Here is a 21,985-nt window from a genome sequence, read left to right as displayed (position 1 = left end):
CCAGTCAGTTTTAAAAACCTCATACGTGAGTGCTACTAATGGGGGTAACGAAGTACCCTAGTAGTCTGATGTTTGCAACATTAATAGGGTTGAACTCCGGTCAACATGTTTCATGTCCCTAGTGGTAAAAAAGGATCCATGGCAAATTTTTGGGAGTGGCGGAGGACTAGGGTAGGTGCGACTAGCAGCTTGCACTCTGGAACCTTTAGCACGCCAGAGCATGGCACCTCTGCCTAATCCCATGGCGCATCTCAATTTCGCAGTCCCCGGTTGGACAGCCAACAACAAGACAAGCAGGTACCACTTACAGGGTACTTCTATCGACAAGTGTGGGCAGGATAATTCACCCATAATTTTTGTCCTGAACAAGCACCACAGTTCCTTTTGAATAATAACCCAACAGATAGCTGCAATGGACAAAGTACAGGCCAAGGCTAGCAGAGGAAAACATGCAGTTTGCATGTCTCAATGTCCTTTGACGCTGTCTAACAAGGCCTTCAGAAAGGCATATGGGTTGAGCCTACTGGCAGAGACTTGGACCTCAGACTCTTCGGTGTTGCAGGAGAAAAACATGGTGTCCCATAACAGGTCTGTTTCTCATTATCTGCCTGTTCTTAACTAGGCAATATCCTGGTTATGTTCAGGGGCTCAGTAGTGAGGGCCTCAAGGAAGGGTAAAAGCGGCCCCTGTGAGACCTGCCCTTGCAGCAGAACCCCTGTGAGGACACCTCTTTGTTGGATAGTTGTTGGTCAAATACCTCCGATGCCCTTCTTATGACATGGCAAAGTAGGCAGACTCTTCTGTGACTGTGGAACTTTGGTAGATTTGCCAGAGTCAGAAAGGCCGATTGGATCCTCCTTGGCATCAGAGTCTGTGCTGGCATCAATGCTCGGGGTTCCAATGTCAGTTGTGGTGCCATATGGGGCATGGGTGTCGGAGTTTGTGTCAAAACTGGCACAGTTAGCTTCAGGACCTAATCTACATGTGGGAGACCAACAAGAGACCCTTGCAGATCCTTAAATCCTGAAGGCAAAGGCAGCAGGATCCAGTAGGGTGACAAAGATCAACAGCAGGGTCTACTTGAAGGCCCAGATCTATTGTGGCATCGCTGATTGACATGGGAATAATATTTGGATTGGCACCAAGGCCAGGATCAGCCCCACAGCCCCAAAGTTGGAGACTGAGAGGTACCCTGGGCGCCGCACAACTCATGGTGGGAGCGGGATGACGATAGACAACTGTGCTTCATCTTTTCATCCATTTCAAGTCAAGTTTATCTACCTTCTACAATAACTTATTATGATTACATTTCTCATCATAGAGGCTGATCTAGGAGCTTGGACGTAAATGTAATTTAATTGAATCAGATGTATGTACTAAACTTCTCTCCTTCTAATTACGGCACTATTGCTTGGAAACACAATACCAGAAAAGCATATCTTTTGTAACACAAGACATGCTTTCTACATCAGTTCAGACTCCTATTTCGGATTTTAGTGCTGGACTCAGACTACTGGGTTTCATACTCTAGTTGCTTACTATTAGAAGGGCAGAAAAAAAAGGCAGAAAAAAAAAAAAGAAGCTTTTCTCTGAAAGTTTAGTTTAAAATTAGGGCAGACACATGGTAGAGCTGCTGGATCATTTTAGGAAGGAATAGCATGTATACATTTGATGTAGGCTGGGAAGCTGGTTTCTGGTAGAGAAAACTGGAGTATAGGATTCCAGATGCTGTTTAAGGAGGGTAGGGTGCTGCTTACAGGCACAGTGCTTAAAGTAGCATGCTTCCAAGGACTCAAAGACAAGGCTATGGGTGAAAAATGTGGTTGCCAACCGAATTATATTCAGTATACGGAAACGTAATGCTTGTGCCCTCTCACCGAAGAGCAAGCTTGTTCCAGCGTATGTGCTTAATATACAAGTTTGACTTCTCAGAACCATAAACTAATAAAAACAAGAGCAAGAATTACTAAAATATTTAACATTGGGGACAACGACAGCCATGTATCCAGTACGCAATCTGCAAAGAACAATATATCAATACCCTGTCAATGGAACTGCCTTTCTTCTGTGCATAAGCGCCCCAAAGCATGAACACCAGCCCGTCCAGGTTCTTGTTCAGCCAGGATATAACAGCATCAGTGAACTGTTCCCAGCCTCTGTCTTTGTGGGAGTTGGCATTATGCGCTCTAACAGTGAGCACAGCATTTAGTAAGAGCACTCCTGGAGAAAACAAAGATAAATAATAATGAGAACCAAAGTAGTAATCAAGTACCGTATTACACCAATATCCAAACAAAGTTTGTAAATTAATTTTCATAATTACTGCAAAATCTATAAATACCACGCAGGTGCAACATTCTCAAAATGCTGTCAATCTCCAATATATGACGAAGAGCCAAATAAAATTTATTGTGTGTAAGATGTTGCATTTACATACAGTTCAGCTAGTGAGAGTTACTTTGCATCTCGTGGTTTGGAGTTTATTCTCTGCAGAGGTAGTCAAGGTTTGTGCCCACTTTGGTAATGCCTTATGAGAGCTGGACCTTTCCCACAGAGTACAGATCACCTAGGATGCAAAAAAACAGGGGACTGTTTCTCACTATCACGTCAAGACTGGATTTGACAGAAATTATTGGTTGCCTTACAAATACTTCTGATATTCATGTTGACGAGAGATCAGACCCCTGCTCATTCCTCAACGTTTTTTTAAGCTGAAACACTCAAGTGGCAGAAAGGAGTGGGATGGGTTGGGAGAAATGTAGTGTGGTGGATTGGGGTGAGTGGTGTGGACTGGCCTGGGGTAGATTGGATTGAGTGAGGAGGGTTGGTATGGGGTGAGGTGGCGTGGATTTGAGTGGGGCAGATTGGGGTGTACTGCACGATTATGTGTTAAAGCATCATTTCAGAAATTATGCATAAGAAAGAAACAATGTTGCTTTGCAATAACATAATCCTCATTTTTTTCGAACAACGCCCGCAATCTAAAACTAAAGAAAACGTGATTGCAAAGTGAGAAAAGAAGACCTGGGAAATAAAAGAAAGTGAACTATACAAAATAAATCTTTACAATTGTGTTCGTCCTGCTGGACACATTTTTGCCAGTCACACAAATTTGGTTTGCAGGGCATTAAAAATTAAAAGAACAAAATAGTACCTCAATCACGTCAGGAGAAGCGGAGTGCACGGATTAAGTTGAATCAATCTGTGCTTCATCCCTGCTCCACAGAGAGTAATGGAAATATTAGGCCTACCTTGCCAAATTATGAGGCTGTTGAGTGCCGCACCGTGAGCGGTACTCCAGGGACCCACTCACAACATGGTGAAGGCAACCTGATTTTACAACAACTTGTAGTTTACAGTGTATTATCATCTTGTCTGTGTTCAGTCCACATTTTTAATACAAGACAGAACATGGTGTTATAGAAATAGATCACGCATATACTACCTGCACATCAACCAATTTCAACTGGTACAGGATTCTTGTCCAATAATCGAACCACACAACATGCTGTTTTAACTTACTGAATATGTAATCAACAACAGAACATAAAACTGAATAACCTACACTGATAGCGCGCCCAAACACGTCTTCTGTGCTGTAACCGCAATGCCCACCCCCACCCACGCACCCAACATATCATTTCGTCAGTGCTTTTTGTTTACTCAGTCACCCAATCCCCTGAATACATAATTAATACCAGACATACGATGTGTCCTGCAATGTGGTAGCTAAGTATACACACCTAAGTAAGAAGGCCAACCATGCACGCCCGAGTCCATGCAGGATGGCCAGGCGAGGCAGTGATCGCCTCCCTTCCTCCCCGCATTATAAGCCTTCAGCACTCGTATGCCCGCTATCAAGTGCAGCGGTCCCCGTCGCGACCGCAGACGGTCATGCAAGACATTATAAAGTCCAAAAGTATTGTGTCACATGCCGCGGCTAGCGGTTGCTTACGCAGTCCTCCAACATCCTCCCGCTTAAGAGTCATGCTTTCTGCCTGCGCCCAGCATCGTAGTGATTGGTACCAGGCCTCCGCTGCCGGGGGTCCGGAAATTTCCAACAGCGTGTGAGTAGCCTCTTGGCGACTAGGAGTCCCCAGGTCTATATACCTGGAGGTCACCTTGTGTTTTTTGGTTAACAGCCCCAAGACACATTGCTCCCACGTCCAGTCCAGTTCCCGCTCCGTGCACCGAGCTAGACAACTGGTGACCACGCCCCAGTAGGTAGGAATGGCGGCGCATGACCACAGCATATGCAGTAGGTCTGCTCCTATTTCATCGCACCTTGCACATCTGGCATCAGTGCGATCAAAATATCCATTTATGCGCTCTGGTGTTAGGTAAGCTCTGTGAATAATATAGTATTGTATGAGCCGGAATCGAACGTTCTGAGGTATTCGCACTGGCCTCTCAAGAATATTCTCCCAATCCCTGTGGGGTCTCTGCAAGTCAGCGTCCCTCCGGGCTCGGAGGGATAGCAGGTGCAGCGCCGTCTGCGTGCGGAGGGACTCCGCAAACCACTTGGTTAGGTGCCTGCGCCCAGCTTGTGCATAAGTGGGTGGCAGGTTCCTGTGCCACATTGCCTCACAGCGCGCCAAGTGACCGAACTATTGAGGTATGCAGGAGGAATTAGCCCTGTGGCAACTCCGAACTCTCGGCCAATTCTGCAAACGGGAGGAGCAGCCCATCGTTATACACGTCAGACAGCGTCTGCTCCCCGGCGTCATCCCACCGCGTGAGCTCTGCACTGGTTATTGCCCGAAACCGTCTGGGGGTACCCAGGATCGGGAGTGATGGCATGACATTAGGCGTGATGTAAAGGCTGCACCGGTAACATCGATATGCCACCCCTAACAAGAGCTGTAGAGGCGCACTGCGTGTCCGGCCCGGGTGAATCAATGTTACTATCTGCGCATGTGTGAGCTCAGGTTCCTGTGTCATTGTGTCCGACAGCTGATGTGCACCAATCCAACGCGCCACCCACTGGAGCTGTGACAGTAAATAATATTGCTTCAAATTAGATAGTAAGAGTCCGCCCAAGTTGGTCGGCTGATACATTTTAGCTAGTGACACCCTACTCTGTATCCCATGCCATATGAATCGCCTCACTTCCGACTCCAGAGATTTAAAGAACGGTGGTCTAAGGTGTAACGGCAAGTTTGTAAAATGATAGAGAAGGCGCGGCAATACCACCATTTTTAGTAGTGCAATCCTGCCCATGACTGCCAGTGGCAAGGTAGACCAAAAAGTCATCTGCGCTCGTATCGCTGTGACAGCCCGGATCAGGTTCCCCTCCAGCAGGTCTTGTGCATAAACAAGATTTATGGACATGCTGGCATGTTTAATACCAGACCTTTGCGAGTTGGGCTGTTGTGATCTGCAAGAGGAAAGGCCTGACCTAGCTCCAGTGTTTCTTCAAGCATCACAGAAGAATGAAGTTTCTATATCCCTAAGCACATCACCTCCACTTCCCAACTCTGAACTTATAACTCTCCGGTCTTGTGCTGCTGCCCTAGAACTGAAGGCAAGCAGAATCAGTGAGGTAGGCTTTAGAACTTAATTTTTAATGTGGGTGGTAAAAGAAGACAGCAAAGAGAGAACAGAGGTTAGACCATGAGGTGTTCCGAGGTTTCTGCTTCCATATTGGAAACAATAATAATTCTAATCTTTGCCAGAGAGCTGGAGAACCGACTAATAAAGACGCTATTTAAGCCTACTGAATATGGAGCAGCAGATATTTCTGCAAAGATCACTAATTCAAGCGGACGTGCCGAGAGGTACTTAAGGCAGCTCAGTGGATCCTACAATGTATCCTGAGAAAAGTGGTTAGCAGGTAGAAGAAACCTAGCTGCTTTGATGCAAAAACCAAAGGTAGGAGGAACTGTTGCACTAGGTGGAATTTCAGAAGAGTCTGCCTCAAAGAGGAGGCACAGGCACAACTTTTCCGCCTTTAAGAAAATTTACTTTCAGTGCTGTTTGTTTACTGGAACCAAATATTCAACTACTCCAATCGCCTCGCCACCACTTTAAGCCTCACCTGCGTGGATAAGATACAACAGATGCTGCATACAAACTTGGTAAGGGTGGAGCCAAAGTACAAGAGGTCAACACAACGAAAGAGTGCCTACTCAGGAGAAGAGCGAGCATGGAGAATCAAACTGGATTCTTTAGAAAGCCCTCACTCACCAACCTAGTTGGTGACATGCTTCATCATCGGAACCCACCAGGAAGGCAGTGTACCTCCCCGGTGTTCTTCAACGCCAGAATTACTGCGGAGCAGGTTAATGTTGTTTAGGTGACAAGTGAAAGTGATGGTGTGGTGGTTTAAAAATGTCTAGATTGTGTCCAAAAATAATTTTATTCGTTGGCCAACCAGACACGAATAAAAACAAAGTGAGGGATGTATGAGCTGGATAGATTAATCAGCTATGTCTCACTGTGCGTGGTCAACATGTTTCTGCCTATAAGTTGCTAATGGCCAGACATTCTTCAGGACCAAAGTGCGAACCTCGGCGGTATGAGCGCGGTAAGGCCCACCCTAACCATGAGGTCCAAAATGTGAAAAAAATAATAATTTACTGTGGAGTTCTTCCTATTTGGAGGAACCCAAATCTATATGCGGTGTAATGATTAATCACACCATGGGTCTCAGAAGGGGGGTGGTGGCTAGTAGGCACACCGCCGTCAAAGCCAGGTACCCGCTCGGTACCTGCTGCAATCCTTAATAACTGGACCCCGATGGGTGCCTGGCTTTGACGGCGGTGTGCCTACTAGCTACCACCCCCCTTCCGAGACCCAGGGTGTGATTAATCATTACACTGCATATATATTTTGGTTTGATTCTCCATGCTCGCTCTTCTCCCGAGTAGGCACACTCTTTAGTTGTTTTGACCATATGAACTGGGGGACCAAGAGTGCTCCTTAGATTCCTTCTCTTTCTTGTTGATATTTTGGCCAAAGTACAAGAGCCAGCCGATAGAGCCCCCTCGTCAATGTAATATGACTAGCAAACATATGATTCTAATTCGGAGACTGCACGATAACAAATTACAATCCAAGACATTTTCTGCACTGGCAATAAGGACACTGGTAGCTGAGAAGTAAAGCCATACATCACATTCAAGGAAAAGCTATATCCTTTTGCAAATCCAACATTGTTGCTTAAGTGTGCATCATCGTCCACCAAAATCACCTGGGTATACTTCCTGTGTCCTCAGCTCTCCAAGACAAGAATCTAAGCAACACTAAACTGTAAAAAAACAGAAGAATCGAACAGCGACCTGCATAACTGCTTCACTAGTAGTAGTGTAATGTTCTCAAAACTGAACCCGCAAGCTACTTTTTAGATTTTTGCACTTTAGGGTGAAAATACATCTCATCCCTGTTCTTTTATTCCTTTTTTCCCCATTGCTCATTCCCAACTTCATTTAATTTTACCACTCATTGCCTTTCCTGTATCTCATGTGATGCACTAGTGCCAATACAGCACAGCTTGGATAATGCACCCAGCTTTGGTTCTGTTGACCCACTGGTCTACCAGTGACATGCACACACAACACTGACATTGCCCCTAAATCATTTTTTCCCAGCTTCTCTTCCACCTTTTGCGTCTCAAATCGCTGTTATACATTCTATGAAGGTTGAGTTTGTGTGTGTGTGCTTATGTGAGGGAGAAGCTGCATATGTAGTACCTTGTGAGCTTTACAATATCAAGAGAAAAACTATTTACTAAACAAAAGTCAGAACGGATGGCTTTGTCAATGCTCTTTTGTTCCTCTAATTAGCAGTCTCGGGAAACAAAATGGCAGGGCCAAAATGATTTATTCTTTGACCATATTAGAAACAAACTAAACTGAGGTTGTGAGATGGACATTGGGTCGTTTTTCTTAACACCTGCTACAGCATGAGCTCAAATTGCAAATAAAGCACAGAGATCTTACTGACTGATGATGCAAATCTAATGCTACTAAAAGGGTCAAAGTGTTGAAACAATCTAGCGGTCAAGGCCAATATTTAACTCTGGTGGTTCTACTTTGGGTTGTGTGATCAACATATTTTCAAAACACTTGTGCTTAAGACTGGAATGACCAAACAAAAAAAAAAAAAAGGATTCACATTTGACAGTTATATTTCCTGATCATTTAATCCTGGGAGTGGGCTCCTCGTCACAGTAAGTTCTCTTTTTTATAACCCCATCTATCTACCACCGAAAGTTTCTTTGGAGGGTGTCAATTGTGTTGGACACTACCCAAATTCAAACACACATATTGCAATTGCCTTTTGTGATCTGAATACAGTAAATAAAAATGTAACTCATGCAACAATATAATGAATCGAAAAGCTAATATCTTGGCAGTTGATCAGAGATGGGGGGCACATAAATTGCATTGAAAACTAGGGACGTTTCCCAAAATGGTCCAACTTCGGATGAAATTTAGAAATACGATAACAGGGCACTGGCGTATAGCAAACTGAACCTATACACTCCACTGTTAATAAACCACTTACTACCAACCAGCGGAGTCAGTAGTGCAGAGATGTGTGTCTGTACTCAATTCATACCCACATGCAAATATATTGTGCAAATTATGTTGAAGCTCAAAAGCATGCCAAGCAATTGTGTTAAAGCACGGAGGTGCAAAATCAAACAGAAAATTCTAGCACAGCAATAGGTTTAATGAGATTACAATGCCAAATGTTTAATAAAAATACGTTTAAGACAGCAAATCTTTTTCAGCCGCTGTTTGCGCCCTAGAATTATGCTTCATGACCAATCAGGGTAAATACCTTGTTTGGCCCATCCTGTCAAGTCACCATGCCCGGGATGAGTGAAACCCTCAATATCCGCAGCCAGCTCCTTGTACATGTTCACCAAGCTACAAAGAAACAAAGCAAATCGACACTCCATAAAAAAGAAAAATCATTCTAAACCGACCACATAAAGAAACCCAAAATCTCGATGTTGCAAAAACAGACTCATTGTAAAGAGGTTTTGCCAGAGTTCCTTATACTTTACAAGAAGTCAGTAACGGATTACAATATTCAGATGAACCACCGATTGCTCAAATTTTAAAGATTAAGACGACAATGTCAACAGAACATCTCTGTGAAGTGAACACTAGATGCTTAGATGTGTGCCCAACTTGTACATCAGTTTTGACCCCCACCCCCAGCAAACTACTTAACCTTTCCAAAGTCAAAAGAGGGAAGTGCCACTGAACAGGGATAACAAGGGAACCCATAGCAGTAAACATTACGAAATTACTACATCATGTACCAGAAAACACACAAATTTGCATTGCTAGTTACCCATGTTCCTTGGGTAGGCATTGTAGTGCATAAAATGGATTATAAAAGTTAAAGGTGGCTGCCTGGATATGTATCTTGATGGATAGCTGCACCACACAGCTTGTGTCCCCATAAGTGCTCCTACCAACAAAAAGAAGACATACCTGGGTGGTGGTGGCACGGGTCTTTGCACGCTGAAGCACAGTCCGTGAGCTTGATTTGGTCCATGGTATGGATCCTGCCCCAGGATAACAACCTTAACCTAAATCAAAAACAACAGATTATAAACGGCTTTGAGCTAGTCGCAGAGAATACAATTGCATTGATTGCATCGGATTTGTTCTTGAGCAAATGACACTTGATATTTGGACGGGATTGAAGCTGATTAAAAGAGGGGTGAGCACAACATAAAAAGTGATAACTGGTACCATAAACACAAAGCTTGTTAAAAAAAACAGGTACCATAAAGTAGATATTATCAATGGACTGGACATATTTGAACAGACATTCATCTCGGCACATAGTTACTAGTGCGTGTTTGATTATGCCTTCGTAACAATTCAGCAACTGCGTGCTCCCCCAAAAATCAGAACACCAAGGGCCAGATTATGATTTCGGGGGTGCAGCCTCGGGTCCGCCCAGCTGCAGCACAGCCAAAGCTGGTCGGGCCACCCGCCAGATTAGGAGTTTCTTCCCTTCTGGTGGGCTTTTTTGGGGCGTTCCTACGGCAGTGTTACAAAAACAGGCACCACAATGGGAACGCCAAAAACAGTTCCTGCACGGCATGGACTGCAACGTCCATGCAGTGCAGGAAGTGGTATGCATCCACACAGGGGAAGGGGGAGGGGGAGGGGGGGGGGGGGTCACATGTGTCCCGTGTGCATCCACAGGGCGCAGACACCAAGGAGGCTGTAACATCCCTGTAAGTATTTCTTCTCCTTTCATTGACTGTCCCTTCCCTCTATGTTCTAGAATGTATATGCTGGTTTTGTATTCTACCTGACTTTATCATCGAGCGTGAACCGCTCCTCTGCGGGTCCGTATTAAGGAGTTATTTATACATTAAAAGGATTCCAGCAAATACGTCTCAGAGGTTGTTTTTCTACCGCCACATAATTTGGTACCAGGAGTGGGGTAGAAACAACACCTCTCGTCTTCCAACTTCACCCGGATTCTTCGTTGCGGCTTCGTGATCCTCATCCTTAAAAGAAATAACTTCACAAGGTTCCCGTTTCGTTAAAGGACCCGTAAAGGACCTGCAGAGACAGGTTGGATTGAAATATTTATTTTACGCTGGTTTTTCTCTTTTTGGACACTGTTGCGAGGCATAACGGTTACTGTAGCACGAGACTAGGCTCCGTGAGCGAGCTAATCCTCACGCGCTGTATGCTAATGCGCTACATAGTAACCAACACGAGCTGCCGCGTTTTGTTTACACGCATCCTAGCAACAAGCCGCCCACTGTTTCCCGGCAAAGAGAGCATTGCTTAATGGAACTCCTCCATTGTTAAGCGCGCTGATCATCAAAACGTTCCTAATAGCTGCATTAGAGACAACAGAAGTGTTCCAATTCGAATTTTAAAGGGAAAACATTCCTTTAAGTGATTGTTCTAGTATCTCAGCCAGCAATCCTTTATAATCAAAGGCTCTCACCATAAGAAAAGTACATTTATCGCCCTTTTGTTTGGAATTACAATTGGTGAACATTCTTTTAGGTGTTCATTTCCTCGTTCTCATGAAGATTCTTTGCTAATGGCTAAAGGACAAGATTTGCAAATTAATAAATAAGCAGCATTCCTTTTCTCCTGATACTAGAATAGAAAGTGTTCCTTCATTATTTTCTCTCTGGATTTTGTCTCATTTTTTTCATCTCGGAGTCGTCATGTCTGCTTCAGACAGTGCTTTACATCCTCCTCCATTTCTGCAAAGACCTGGCAAACCGGAAATTTAATGGAAACAATGGATCCATATTTTTGAAAATTATCTGGTTGCCATTGATGGGAAGGAATTTTCTCCGGAAAGAAAACGAGCTCTGCTTTACAATCATCTGGGGATTGCGGCACAGAACACTTCTGACAATTTACCTCCGTTTCCTAGACCCTCTGGTGATGGCACCTGGAATATCTATATTGAGGCTACAAGCAAGCTTAAAAAACAATTTTCAGATGAACCCAACGTTCTGTTGGAGAGACACAGTTTTTTTAAAAGGAAACAAGCCAGCGAAGAATCAGTTGAAGAGTATATAGCTGCTCTGCGAGTTCTTGCTTCTACCTGTGAATTTGAAAATTATACTGACATCTCCATTAGAGACCAATTTGTTTTTAACTGTTTTTCAAAAAAAATGCAAGAACGTCTCTTAACCTGTCATAATCCTTCCTTATCGGAAGTTATTGACATAGGAAAAAGTATTGAGCGTTCTATTATATCTTCACAAGCATTGTCAGGACAAGATCCCATTTCCTATGTTTCTGACAATTCAGAATTTTCTACTGTATCTGCCATAAAAATTAACAAAGAGTTTAAGAAATCCTTTTGCTTTCGCTGTGGCAACAAAAATCACATTGCAAATTTTCCATCTTGTCCAGCTTTGGGTAAAAAGTGTGGCAAATGCAAGAAAACTGGTCATTTTCAGGAGTTTTGTAAATCTCGTCGTTCATTCCCAGTTGTTAAGATTTATAATGTTGAAGTACAGAACTCACCTTCTACATCTTCTGTCTCTGACTGTACTAATATGTTTTCAAATCTTCTTTTATCCATTGATGAACCTCTTGATTCTATTGATTTTGAACGTCCCCTTTGCCAAGCTTTTATTGATGACAAATCAATACAAGTTATGGCTGATTCTGGAGCACCTATCGCAGTGTTAGCCAACACTATTTATGACACCTGGGGTCATTCCATCAAACTTCAAGCTCCTGACATTTCTCCAAAGGCTTTTGGTGAAAAGGATATTGATTTACTTGGTTATTTTGTTGGTTCTTTACAAATTCTTGGAAGATCTATTGACACAAAAGTATATGTTGCTGTCAGAGGCAGGAACTTGGTGGGTTGGAGGGATTTAGCCAAATTAGGCATAATTTTTAAACCTGGACACAAGAATCCTATCATTCTAGGAGATCTTCCTATACTGGCCATTGATGGTTGTGTAGAAAACTTATGTACCATTGATACTCTTAAAAGTGAATTTCCTCCTGTTTTTACTGACAAAATTGGTAACATTAAGGGTTTTGAACATGTTATTAGACTGAAAAATAATGCTATACCTGTTTCACACAAAGTAAGACCTGTTCCTATCAGTGTTCGTAATGATCTAAAAAAGCAATTGGAGAAACTTTCTGCAGAGGGCGTTATTACTACAACTGATTACTCTGAGTGGGTTTCTCCCATTGTTCTCGCAAAGAAAAAGAATGGCAATCTTCGTCTTTGTGTGGACCTCAGATCATTGAACCGTAACATTATAGTTGACTGTCATCCCCTTCCTCACATTCAACAAATGCTTTCGAATATTGGCCATGCAAATTTTTTTCCACAATAGACTTACATTCTGCATATCACCAAATACCATTGCATTCAGATTCACAAGAACTTACCACTTTTGTCACCCCTTTTGGTGCGTATAAGTATTTAAGACTACCTTTTGGCCTAGCCTCGGCTGCCTCTGTCTTTCAGAAAGTTATGGATGTTCTTTTTATAGATGTCAAAAATGTGCAAGCTTTTCAGGACGATATCCTTGTTTTCACTGAAACTAGGGAATCACATTTAGACACTTTACACAAGGTATTTTCCATTTTGTCTGCTGGAGGTATTACTGTTCAACCTGATAAGTGCAAAATTTTAGCGGAGCAAATTGATTATTTAGGTCATAACATCACACCTGAAGGTATCAAACCTAAATTTAGTAATGTAGAGGCGATTATTAAAGCCCCGCCTCCACCTGACAAGGACGCTCTGAGATCTTTCCTAGGTCTTTGCGAATATTACGCTCGTTTTGTACCAGATTATGCCCAATGTATTCAACCTTTAAGATCTCTTCTTAAAAAAAGGGACTACCTTTGTCTGGTCTGAGGATGTTAATACAGCATTTGTCAATATAAAAAAATTGGTCATTAATGCCCCTGCTCTTAGCCCTTATGTTCATGGTCTCCATTGTACTGTCACCGTTGATGCAAGTCTTAATGGTCTTGGTGCGGTATTTGGTCAGCAAGGTTCTGGCAAAGACCATACTGTTGCCTTTGCATCTAGATCTTTGTCTGATGCTGAATCGCGGTACAGTACAATAGAAAGAGAGGCATTAGCCTGTGTTTGGGCTGTTTCCAAATTCAAAACTTATCTTTGGGGTTGTCCATTTTCTCTTTTTACTGACCACAAACCCCTTGTCTACCTTTTACAAGGGGATGGACTTGGCAAGGCCTCTGCTCGTCTTGTACGTATTCTTTCTAAGTTGCAAGAATATAATTTCACTATTAAATATATACAGGGCGGAAAGAATTTCAGGGCAGATTGTCTTTCTAGTCTTCCTTTACCTTCAATTGATGATAGAGTTGATGATTTTGATTGTGTAGTGGCATCTATTGATGCTTCTTCCATTTCAAATGGTACGATTTCAGAAAAGGATTGGATTGAGGCCTCTTTCACCGATCAAACTCTCAAAAAGATTGCTAATTTCATCATTAAAGGGTGGCCTCCTATTCGCAATGTTTCCCATGATTTAAAATCTTATGCTCATGTTGCTTCAGAGTTATCTTTGGAAAATGACATTTGCTCCAGAAATGGTTGTTTTATTCCTTCAATCTCTCTTAGAAACAGGATTATTTCTATTGCGCATGCAGGTCACCTTGGAGTAACTGCCACCTGTAAGAAACTCAGAGAAAATTATTGGTGGCCTTCACTAAATGCTCAGGTATCCTCTTTTATAGAGGTTTGTCCTCAATGTGTAATTTCGGACAAACATTGGAAGTCTACTCAAAACTCTCTTCGTCCAGTTCCTCTTCCAGAGAATCCCTGGTCCAAAATTGCTTTAGATTTTGCTGGTCCTTTTAACCTTTTGCCAAGTGCTTCAAAATTGTTGTTGGTATTGATAGATTATTTTTCTAAATGGATCTATTTTTCTTTTGTGGAGTCAGCATCAACTCATTTTGTCTTGAAATTTCTGAAGTCCGTTTTTTCACTTGAAGGTCCACCCAAAGAACTAGTTACAGATAACGGTACACATTTTGTTTCAATTGCCATGAAAGATTTTTTAAAGTCTATGGATGTCAAACACATTCAAGTGGCCTTGTATAGTCCATCTGCAAATGGTCTTGTTGAAAGAGCTAATCGCTTTCTTAAGGAAGGAATACAAACTGCCCTTTCTTCTGGTTTAGATGTTAATCTCTTTCTTAAAGAAAAGATCAATGCTTATCACATTTCGCCTCACTCGACAACTGGTTTTACTCCCTTTGAGTTATTGAGCGGCAGAAAATGTCGCACTTTACTATTGCCATCTTGGCTTGAGAGATATTCTTCATCTTCTGACACACTCAATGTTTCAAAGAAAAATGATTCTTTAAGTCAAAATGTTACTTTAGCACAAAGCAAGCAGAAGTCTCATTTTGATATTCGGAAACATTTTCAAAATAAAGAATTTATTCCGGATTCATGGGTTTTAATTAAGAAACCTTTTAGTGTTAAGAAAGGAGAATCTTCCTTTACTTCTCCTTACAAGATTCGGAAAGTTGGTATTAGTTCTTGTCTGCTTCAGGATGGGAGATGGTGGAACAAGAGCAGACTTGTTCCCATATCAGAAGAACAAGCCATGATTCATGTTCAAACGGATGTTACCTCGGATTATGATGATTATATTTTGTTTGAAACTCCAGTTGTTACTTCCAAAGTATCCATTCCTCTTTCTCAAGATGAAACAAATACCACGTCTGTTTCCCTGTCTCAGAATGGTACTGGTAATGTTTGTTCCCCATCCAATTCTCTCTGCTGTAATTCCTCCTTAGCCTCCAGGAGAATTTGTAAACTACCTGCTCATTAAGGATTTTGTTAGGTCATGATTTTATAGAGTTTAAGGAAAAAAAAAAAAAAGTAGTATTTATATTGTGTTTCACATGTTTAATCTTATTTCTCATAGTATGTTTTCTTCGTTTACTTTGCTAATTTTTGTATCTTCATTTTGTGAAAAGGGAAGATGTGTAACATCCCTGTAAGTATTTCTTCTCCTTTCATTGACTGTCCCTTCCCTCTATGTTCTAGAATGTATATGCTGGTTTTGTATTCTACCCGACTTTATCATCGAGCGTGAACCGCTCCTCTGCGGGTCCGTATTAAGGAGTTATTTATACATTAAAAGGATTCCAGCAAATACGTCTCAGAGGTGGTTTGTCTACCGCCACAGAGGCCTATAGGGCCATGTGTGTTTCCTCTTTGCCAGGGTTTCCGTGGAGGAGGAACCGCCATGAAAACCCTGGCGGATAGGAAACACCCAATATACTTGGCTGGACAGCGATGTTCCCGTCCAGCATATAGATGCCTCTACACTGCCATGGAACTGCAGTTCCCTGGTTGCTGCGGCGATCTAACCACCTGTCTCATAATGGGGCGGTTGGGAGAGCACCACGAGTCTGGAAGTCCAAGGACCGCCAGACTCGTAATCCATTCATTCACAAAGCTGCTAGTTGCCCTAGCTGAGCTTAAATTTAATATTCAGATTACAAGATATTAAAGAAATCAGATGACGCCTGAAAAACGGCATCTTAAATTTAAAAAAAAGACTCAAACTGATGAAAATATTTAAATGCTCCCTGTGTGTGATAATATAAAACAGTCAAGAAACAAAGTCCTCATTCAAATTATTTCTATTAAAACAAAGTATAAAAAGTTAAAGCCATTATGATTTAAGACCTCCAGGGAACGCACTAAAACTTACATCTGTGATACTGCACATCTGAGTCCAGGTATAGACTTGTTGAGGAGGTGGGTATACAGTGCATCGCTTCCTTTCCTCTTCAACAAATGTAGATAACTGATGCAGAAAAAGAAAAGAAAATGTTCAGAAAATAAATTAAAGATCGATGTATGTGTTAACTATAATGAAAGTCACCCAGGTGTAAAAAGACAGGACACATGTCTAACATAGTCACAGCTTGTATTCAAATGTAATGATCCCTCACTTACGGGAATGTTATAGTAACTGCATGCCCTCAGTCATCCATGACCTGTGCTCAAATAACGCACTATAACATTCAATGCTAAATGCATATTCCAGACAAATTAAAGTTAATATATCCTAAATGGCATCACGCTGTTTTCTGATCCAACTAATCTGTTGGGATACAGGCTCCCTTTTGCTAAAAGATAAAAACCGTAGAGGTCGCAGTTGTTTCTTAGTACAACGCCCCATATTTAGTCTGCAGTACAACGATCCTTCTTCAAAATCCCTATTTTTGGCGAGTACTGCTATTCTTCGCAGAGCACTACCACCACATTGTGTCTGCTGCCTTATATTGAAATCTGGGCTCCAGCTTTTGGTTGGAGTGTTTCCTAACCCGATTCTGCATTTGTCACGTGGTTGGAACCTTTCTGCATACTTGGTTTTGTACTTAAGAGAGGAGTAGCGGTTACAATAACCCACACACCCTTTGCTAGCTCCATATGAAGAATATTTTTTCTTCAAATAGCATGCACAGCATAAGGAATGTTTGCAATGCCTGGCGCCGGCCCTACTCTAAGCAAAGACCAAACTGAATGTTCCGAACCTCCCTCGGACCTAAAACTGCTGCTGATGCAGTAATAAGAATCATGTGGTCTTTTCCTCCAAGAGCAAATGTAATTGGCCAGATAGAGGAAGCCTTGCCTTTACTGTTGTGGAGTCGGTATGAGGTTTGGGGTCTAGGCTCCCCGTGCAAGGGCTGGTTTATCAACAAGTGCCCGTGAACAGACACTTCTAAGGGTATAAGGAAAATAATATAATAAACTAAAGAAATCTCTTGGAGAAATCACCACTCAACTCCACTGTATCAACTAACAGGAGTTACTGACTCTCAATCTTAAAAGGACCCAAAACGCAATTGAATAAAATCTATTTAATAGTACATAAATTGCGGAAACCATATCACAGTAAATAAAATTCATATAGTTAAAACCATTTTCATAGAAAACATATTAAAGACTAATTATAAAACATCACAAATGGGAGAGAACATTCCAGACATTAGTGTTATAGGAGGACGTGGAACATCAAGCTCGTGGGTGATTAAGACACTTACAATAGCGAATGGATATGCTCCTGAGATGTTAGTCACCTCCTGGACCTTTATCTTAGTGGAGGACTAATCAGTCCCCATCACCACGTCCTGGATTGTTGACTCGAACATGGAGATCTTAACTGAGGTCTTTTAAAATTCAACCCACTTCCGCGAGGATATCACAGACCTCCGGAATCGCTCCAGGGAGTACAGGAATATAGAATGTTCTGCTAAGAATATTCCCCCGGAACACGTTGTGGACCTCTGAAACTTTGAATCACCAGTATTAATGGGAGCTACCAGCTAATTGGAAGTTTTATATGCAGATGACCAGATCTGTGAAGGTCAATAGGGTCGCTCACCCTTATGGAAACAACCATAGAACCAGGGTGAATACTGCCTTACAAGAGAGATACTTACACTATTGTCTTGAAGAAGGTGGTTTTTATATTGTTGTCCCAACGAAACGCGTTGACGTCCTTTGATTTTGTTAAATTTGAGAAACAATGAATAATTTGTGACACTTTGCACTTTCACTTATTGATTTCTTCAAATTAACAGGTTTTTAATGACAACATTTATGTCTGGAATGTTGTCTCTCCCATTTGTGATGTTTTATAAATAGTCTCTAATATGTTTTCTATGAAAATGGTTTGAACTATATGAATTGTATTTATTGTGATATGGTTTCTGCAATGTATGCATTATTAAACAGATTTTATTCAATTGCCTTTTGGGTCCTTTTAAGATTGAAAGTGAGTAACTCCTGTTAGTTGATACAGTGGAGTGTGATTGAGTGGAGTGGCGATTTCTCCAAGAGAATTATTTCGTTTATTATATTATTGGTTCAAGGAACCCTGTCTCTTGGAGTAGTGGGGCCATTCTCCTTTCTAATAGACTATGAGGAAAATAAGGCAGCAGCATAAATTAAAAAAAAAAAAAAAAGAAGTCCGGTCTAGTGATTTCTAAAGTTAAGTGGTGCAAATGTGTCAGTGTGCCAGCCATTACGTTGACAAATGTATAATGTAAATACCTCTGGCCAGGTAGATATTGTCTAAGTAAATGCACCGACTGCTGAAATAAAATATACACCAATGCCAAATTGGTATTTTACTTGCTTTTCAGCCATAGACCAATTCAACCGCTTACAAGCACATGAAAGATCACCACTGTTGCCTTGTAGGGAGGGGAGGATCAAGCTGATGTCTAAAGCATCTCCAGCCAAGCTTTTACGACCTTCTAGAAGAAGAGGTGACCTTTTAATATTCCTACGTTTAGGGGTAGAATTCCAACTTCTGCTGCTTTTCACTGAAGAGTAATGGCCTACTGGCCACGATTTACTCAGTGTGGCACTTTTTTGTTGCTAAATGTTGGAGTTTATGTAACGATGGTTTTTATTTTTCAGTGGAGGAACACTGGTCCAATTCCTTGAAATGATCAACGGTTTGTCAGTGCCTTAAAAGTTACCAGATATAAAACCAGAAACCAGTGAAGCATCAATAGTACAATTGTTTTCTGGCTTATGTTGTACTATGAAGGTATGTCTCAATCACCTTTGTGTAGCACTGTTCCTCTCTCCCCCATCCAACCACTGACACAGGAGTGATCTGTTGCTGTAAGGGTAGTGGGCTGAGCAGGGAAGTTCACCTGGTCCTGGTGGGGGTTTTCTTTCAGACGTATACTGGTAAATAAAGTGTAACTGCAAATTAAGAAACAAGCTCTTAAGGAAAAATCCATGCCACAAAATTGTGAAGCGGCTGGCATGTCATCCAGGTACAAGCGACTTCTACAAGACATAAGGAAGAAGGGAGACTGTGGGTGTCCAGATTGCCTTGTACAAGTGTGCAAAAGCGAAAGACAAAGTGCATGTTAGAACAGTTTATGTTTTTTCCCCAGAACTCTGCAAAGTCTCGCAATTTAAGTAACGTTGAGGCAGAATGATAAAGGGAACTTGAAGTAAATATTCAGACACAAAATAAATCTGCATCCATTAAATAAAAATGTCTTTGAAGCAAACTTTGAGTCTGGCTCAAGCGTAGATCTTAGTATTTTGTCTCCGCCGTAGAGTTTTTTTCTTTGCTCAGAGATTTCATTTTGAAAGCGACATCTGTTTGCAATTCATATCACATATTGTTCAAAGTGAATCATTGAGGGCACAGTTTGTTCTATTGTGGTTCGGCAGGGAGAAAAAGCACACAGGCGACAGGGTACCCAGATATGCAGGGGCAGGTAAAACATACCACTTTTCAACAAGACTTACAAAAATATTTTTAGGAAATTGAAACAGTACCTTTGTTTTGAGTACAACAATAATGTTCTCCCAAATCATGAGCCAAAACGCTTTAACCACTGAACAATGAAAAAAATTGAAAAAGACAACAAGGAATTGTTTACAAGACTAATAAACTAACAAGTATTGGTAAAGCCAATAGGTCTCACCTATGCGATATCTATTGACGGTCACGTTTTTTAAACTATGTTGCTCAGCTGATGGTCAAAATAGCTGAAAGTAAAGAGAATAAAAGCTCAATGCCATTTTTAAAAACATTCTCATGTGCAGTGAGACATTGCTGAAAGTTAAACAAGCATTGACAAAGTCAACAGCTCTCTGCAATCCGAGAGATATTGGCATTGTCAATGTTTTCTAGCCATGCTGAATAGCTGCACGGCTGCTATTCAGTATGGCTGAAAGGCATGAAAAATCTGAAGTATACGGCAACCACTTCAGTTTATTCCCTGAAGTAACAAGAGCGCGTAGATGCACCAAAGCCCCAGCACAGCGGTCTCTGAAAGTGGGAGGCAAGCCAGGAGGAGCATGGCAAAGGCCTGAATTATCTTCTGTTTAGCAGGCACGAAAGAAGATTTAAAGATTAGGAAGGAGGCATAAAAAAATTAAAACAATCTCCATCCGCAAAACCTACAAAATGGGGGAACTGTGCAGTTTTCATGTTTATATTCGGTTAAGAGAGGATGTGGCGCAAAGACTAAAGCGGCAGACTTTGAAACTGGGGAAACTGATTAGAGTATTGGCGGGAGGATTAACACTCTGCGATTCTGGGCAAATCACTTGACTTCTCCGTGCGTATCTACAATTCAACTAGTGCTCTTGTAGAACACTCAGATACATTTAGGTCGATTTCGCACTATATAAAACTGCAAAAAAAAAAAAAAAAAGTTATGCACCATCTATATACATATCGAAATAACTGACTAATATATCCACCACTCAAATTACTTTCATATTTCAATATACTAATTCAACACTAATCCTTTATGGGTTCCGGAGTAACGTGCTACTCACCGAAAAAGCGCTTTGATGCCTCATCAGGGGTAGTAAGCACTATATAAATGCAATTACAATACATAATTTGAAATGAAACCTAAGTGGGAGGACAACAAGGAGATTGTAAAAACATAGACATGCAAGGAGTGCTCAAACACAAAGAAAAAAAGTATCTCTTAAAACAGAGCACTGGATGTACACAAGTACTTGGCCAATGATCTGGGGGAGGGATAAATACAAGAAGAGGTATGGTGCATGTATGCCATGGACAAAGGATACGAGAGTGACGATGGAGTGAGAAATGGGTAAGCCTATGGGCAGGCTGAAGTCCACAGATTGAACACAATACGTCTCTTCGAGACAGTGCATGCGCTTGTCTAGCCGAGACCTAAAAAAAAGGATGACACACTAAGTGCTGCTGCGTCACAGTGCTTTTTTTAATAAATAACTTTGAGACATGTTGCACAGCAGCTGTACAACATGGCTGAAAGGGGACAAAAAAAAAAAAAAAAAAAAAAACGACATGGCTGAAAACATTGACAAAGCCAATAGATCTCGAATAGGCGAGACCCATTGGCTTTGCCAATGCTTGTTCTTTGAGAATCTATATTTTTTCCAATGTGGTTCCACACGTTATTAATCTCATTTTTTTTGTTTTGAATGGAAAGAATGGTTGTTCCTTTAATGTACCTCACTAAGATGCGGTGTAATGGCTAAACTTGAAACGGAGAGATCTGAATTTTATTCCTGCCATAAAGATTTGACTTAAAACCTGTGACCCCACGCAAACCGCACTGTTTACACTTTTCTGGCTAAGTATGGAAATGCTTAGAAGCAATCAGCACTATAGTATAATTAACTGGACAGACCATTTTGTTCAGATTGGAAGGGCCTAGAGGTGAATCGGCCTAGAGGTGAATCAGTCAGCCATAGCATTCTATACAAAAGTCATCTCACTCACCCTCCAGATCCAGCTAGCCTGAGGTCTCTCTTGCGGTCCATGGGGTTCATGTGATGCATTGGTTGCCCCTGCACTTCTTGCAGAAGCAGGCAACAGCAGACAGCAGGTGGGAGTGGGAAACCGCCAGATCAATGTGGTACAGGAAGCCGTGCTTGTAGGCCACCAAACTGCAGTACACGGCTCCATGGTCATATTGATCATGATGCCGACGGCATGCAGGCA

General features: G+C 41.7%; 1 protein-coding gene across 2 annotated transcripts in view; it reads right to left on the bottom strand.

The window, feature by feature from the left end:
* Nucleotides 1–21,985, bottom strand: part of UNG (uracil DNA glycosylase) — a 40,547-nt gene that overhangs the window by 13,807 nt on the left and 4,755 nt on the right. For both annotated transcript variants that reach the window (XM_085634465.1, XM_085634466.1), the window contains exons 3-6: nt 16,202–16,297; nt 9,453–9,550; nt 8,788–8,876; nt 2,042–2,220 (exon numbers count right to left, since the gene is read on the bottom strand). In XM_085634465.1, coding sequence (XP_085490591.1) covers nt 2,042–2,220; nt 8,788–8,876; nt 9,453–9,550; nt 16,202–16,297 — 462 coding nt within the window. The remainder of the gene's footprint in view (nt 1–2,041; nt 2,221–8,787; nt 8,877–9,452; nt 9,551–16,201; nt 16,298–21,985) is intronic.

Source organism: Triturus cristatus, chromosome 11 (genome assembly GCF_964204655.1).
Source record: "Triturus cristatus chromosome 11, aTriCri1.1, whole genome shotgun sequence".
Classification (NCBI taxonomy): domain Eukaryota; kingdom Metazoa; phylum Chordata; class Amphibia; order Caudata; family Salamandridae; genus Triturus; species Triturus cristatus.
The sequence above is the reverse complement of the archived record's forward strand: the minus strand, read 5'-3'. Positions and strand labels throughout refer to the sequence as shown.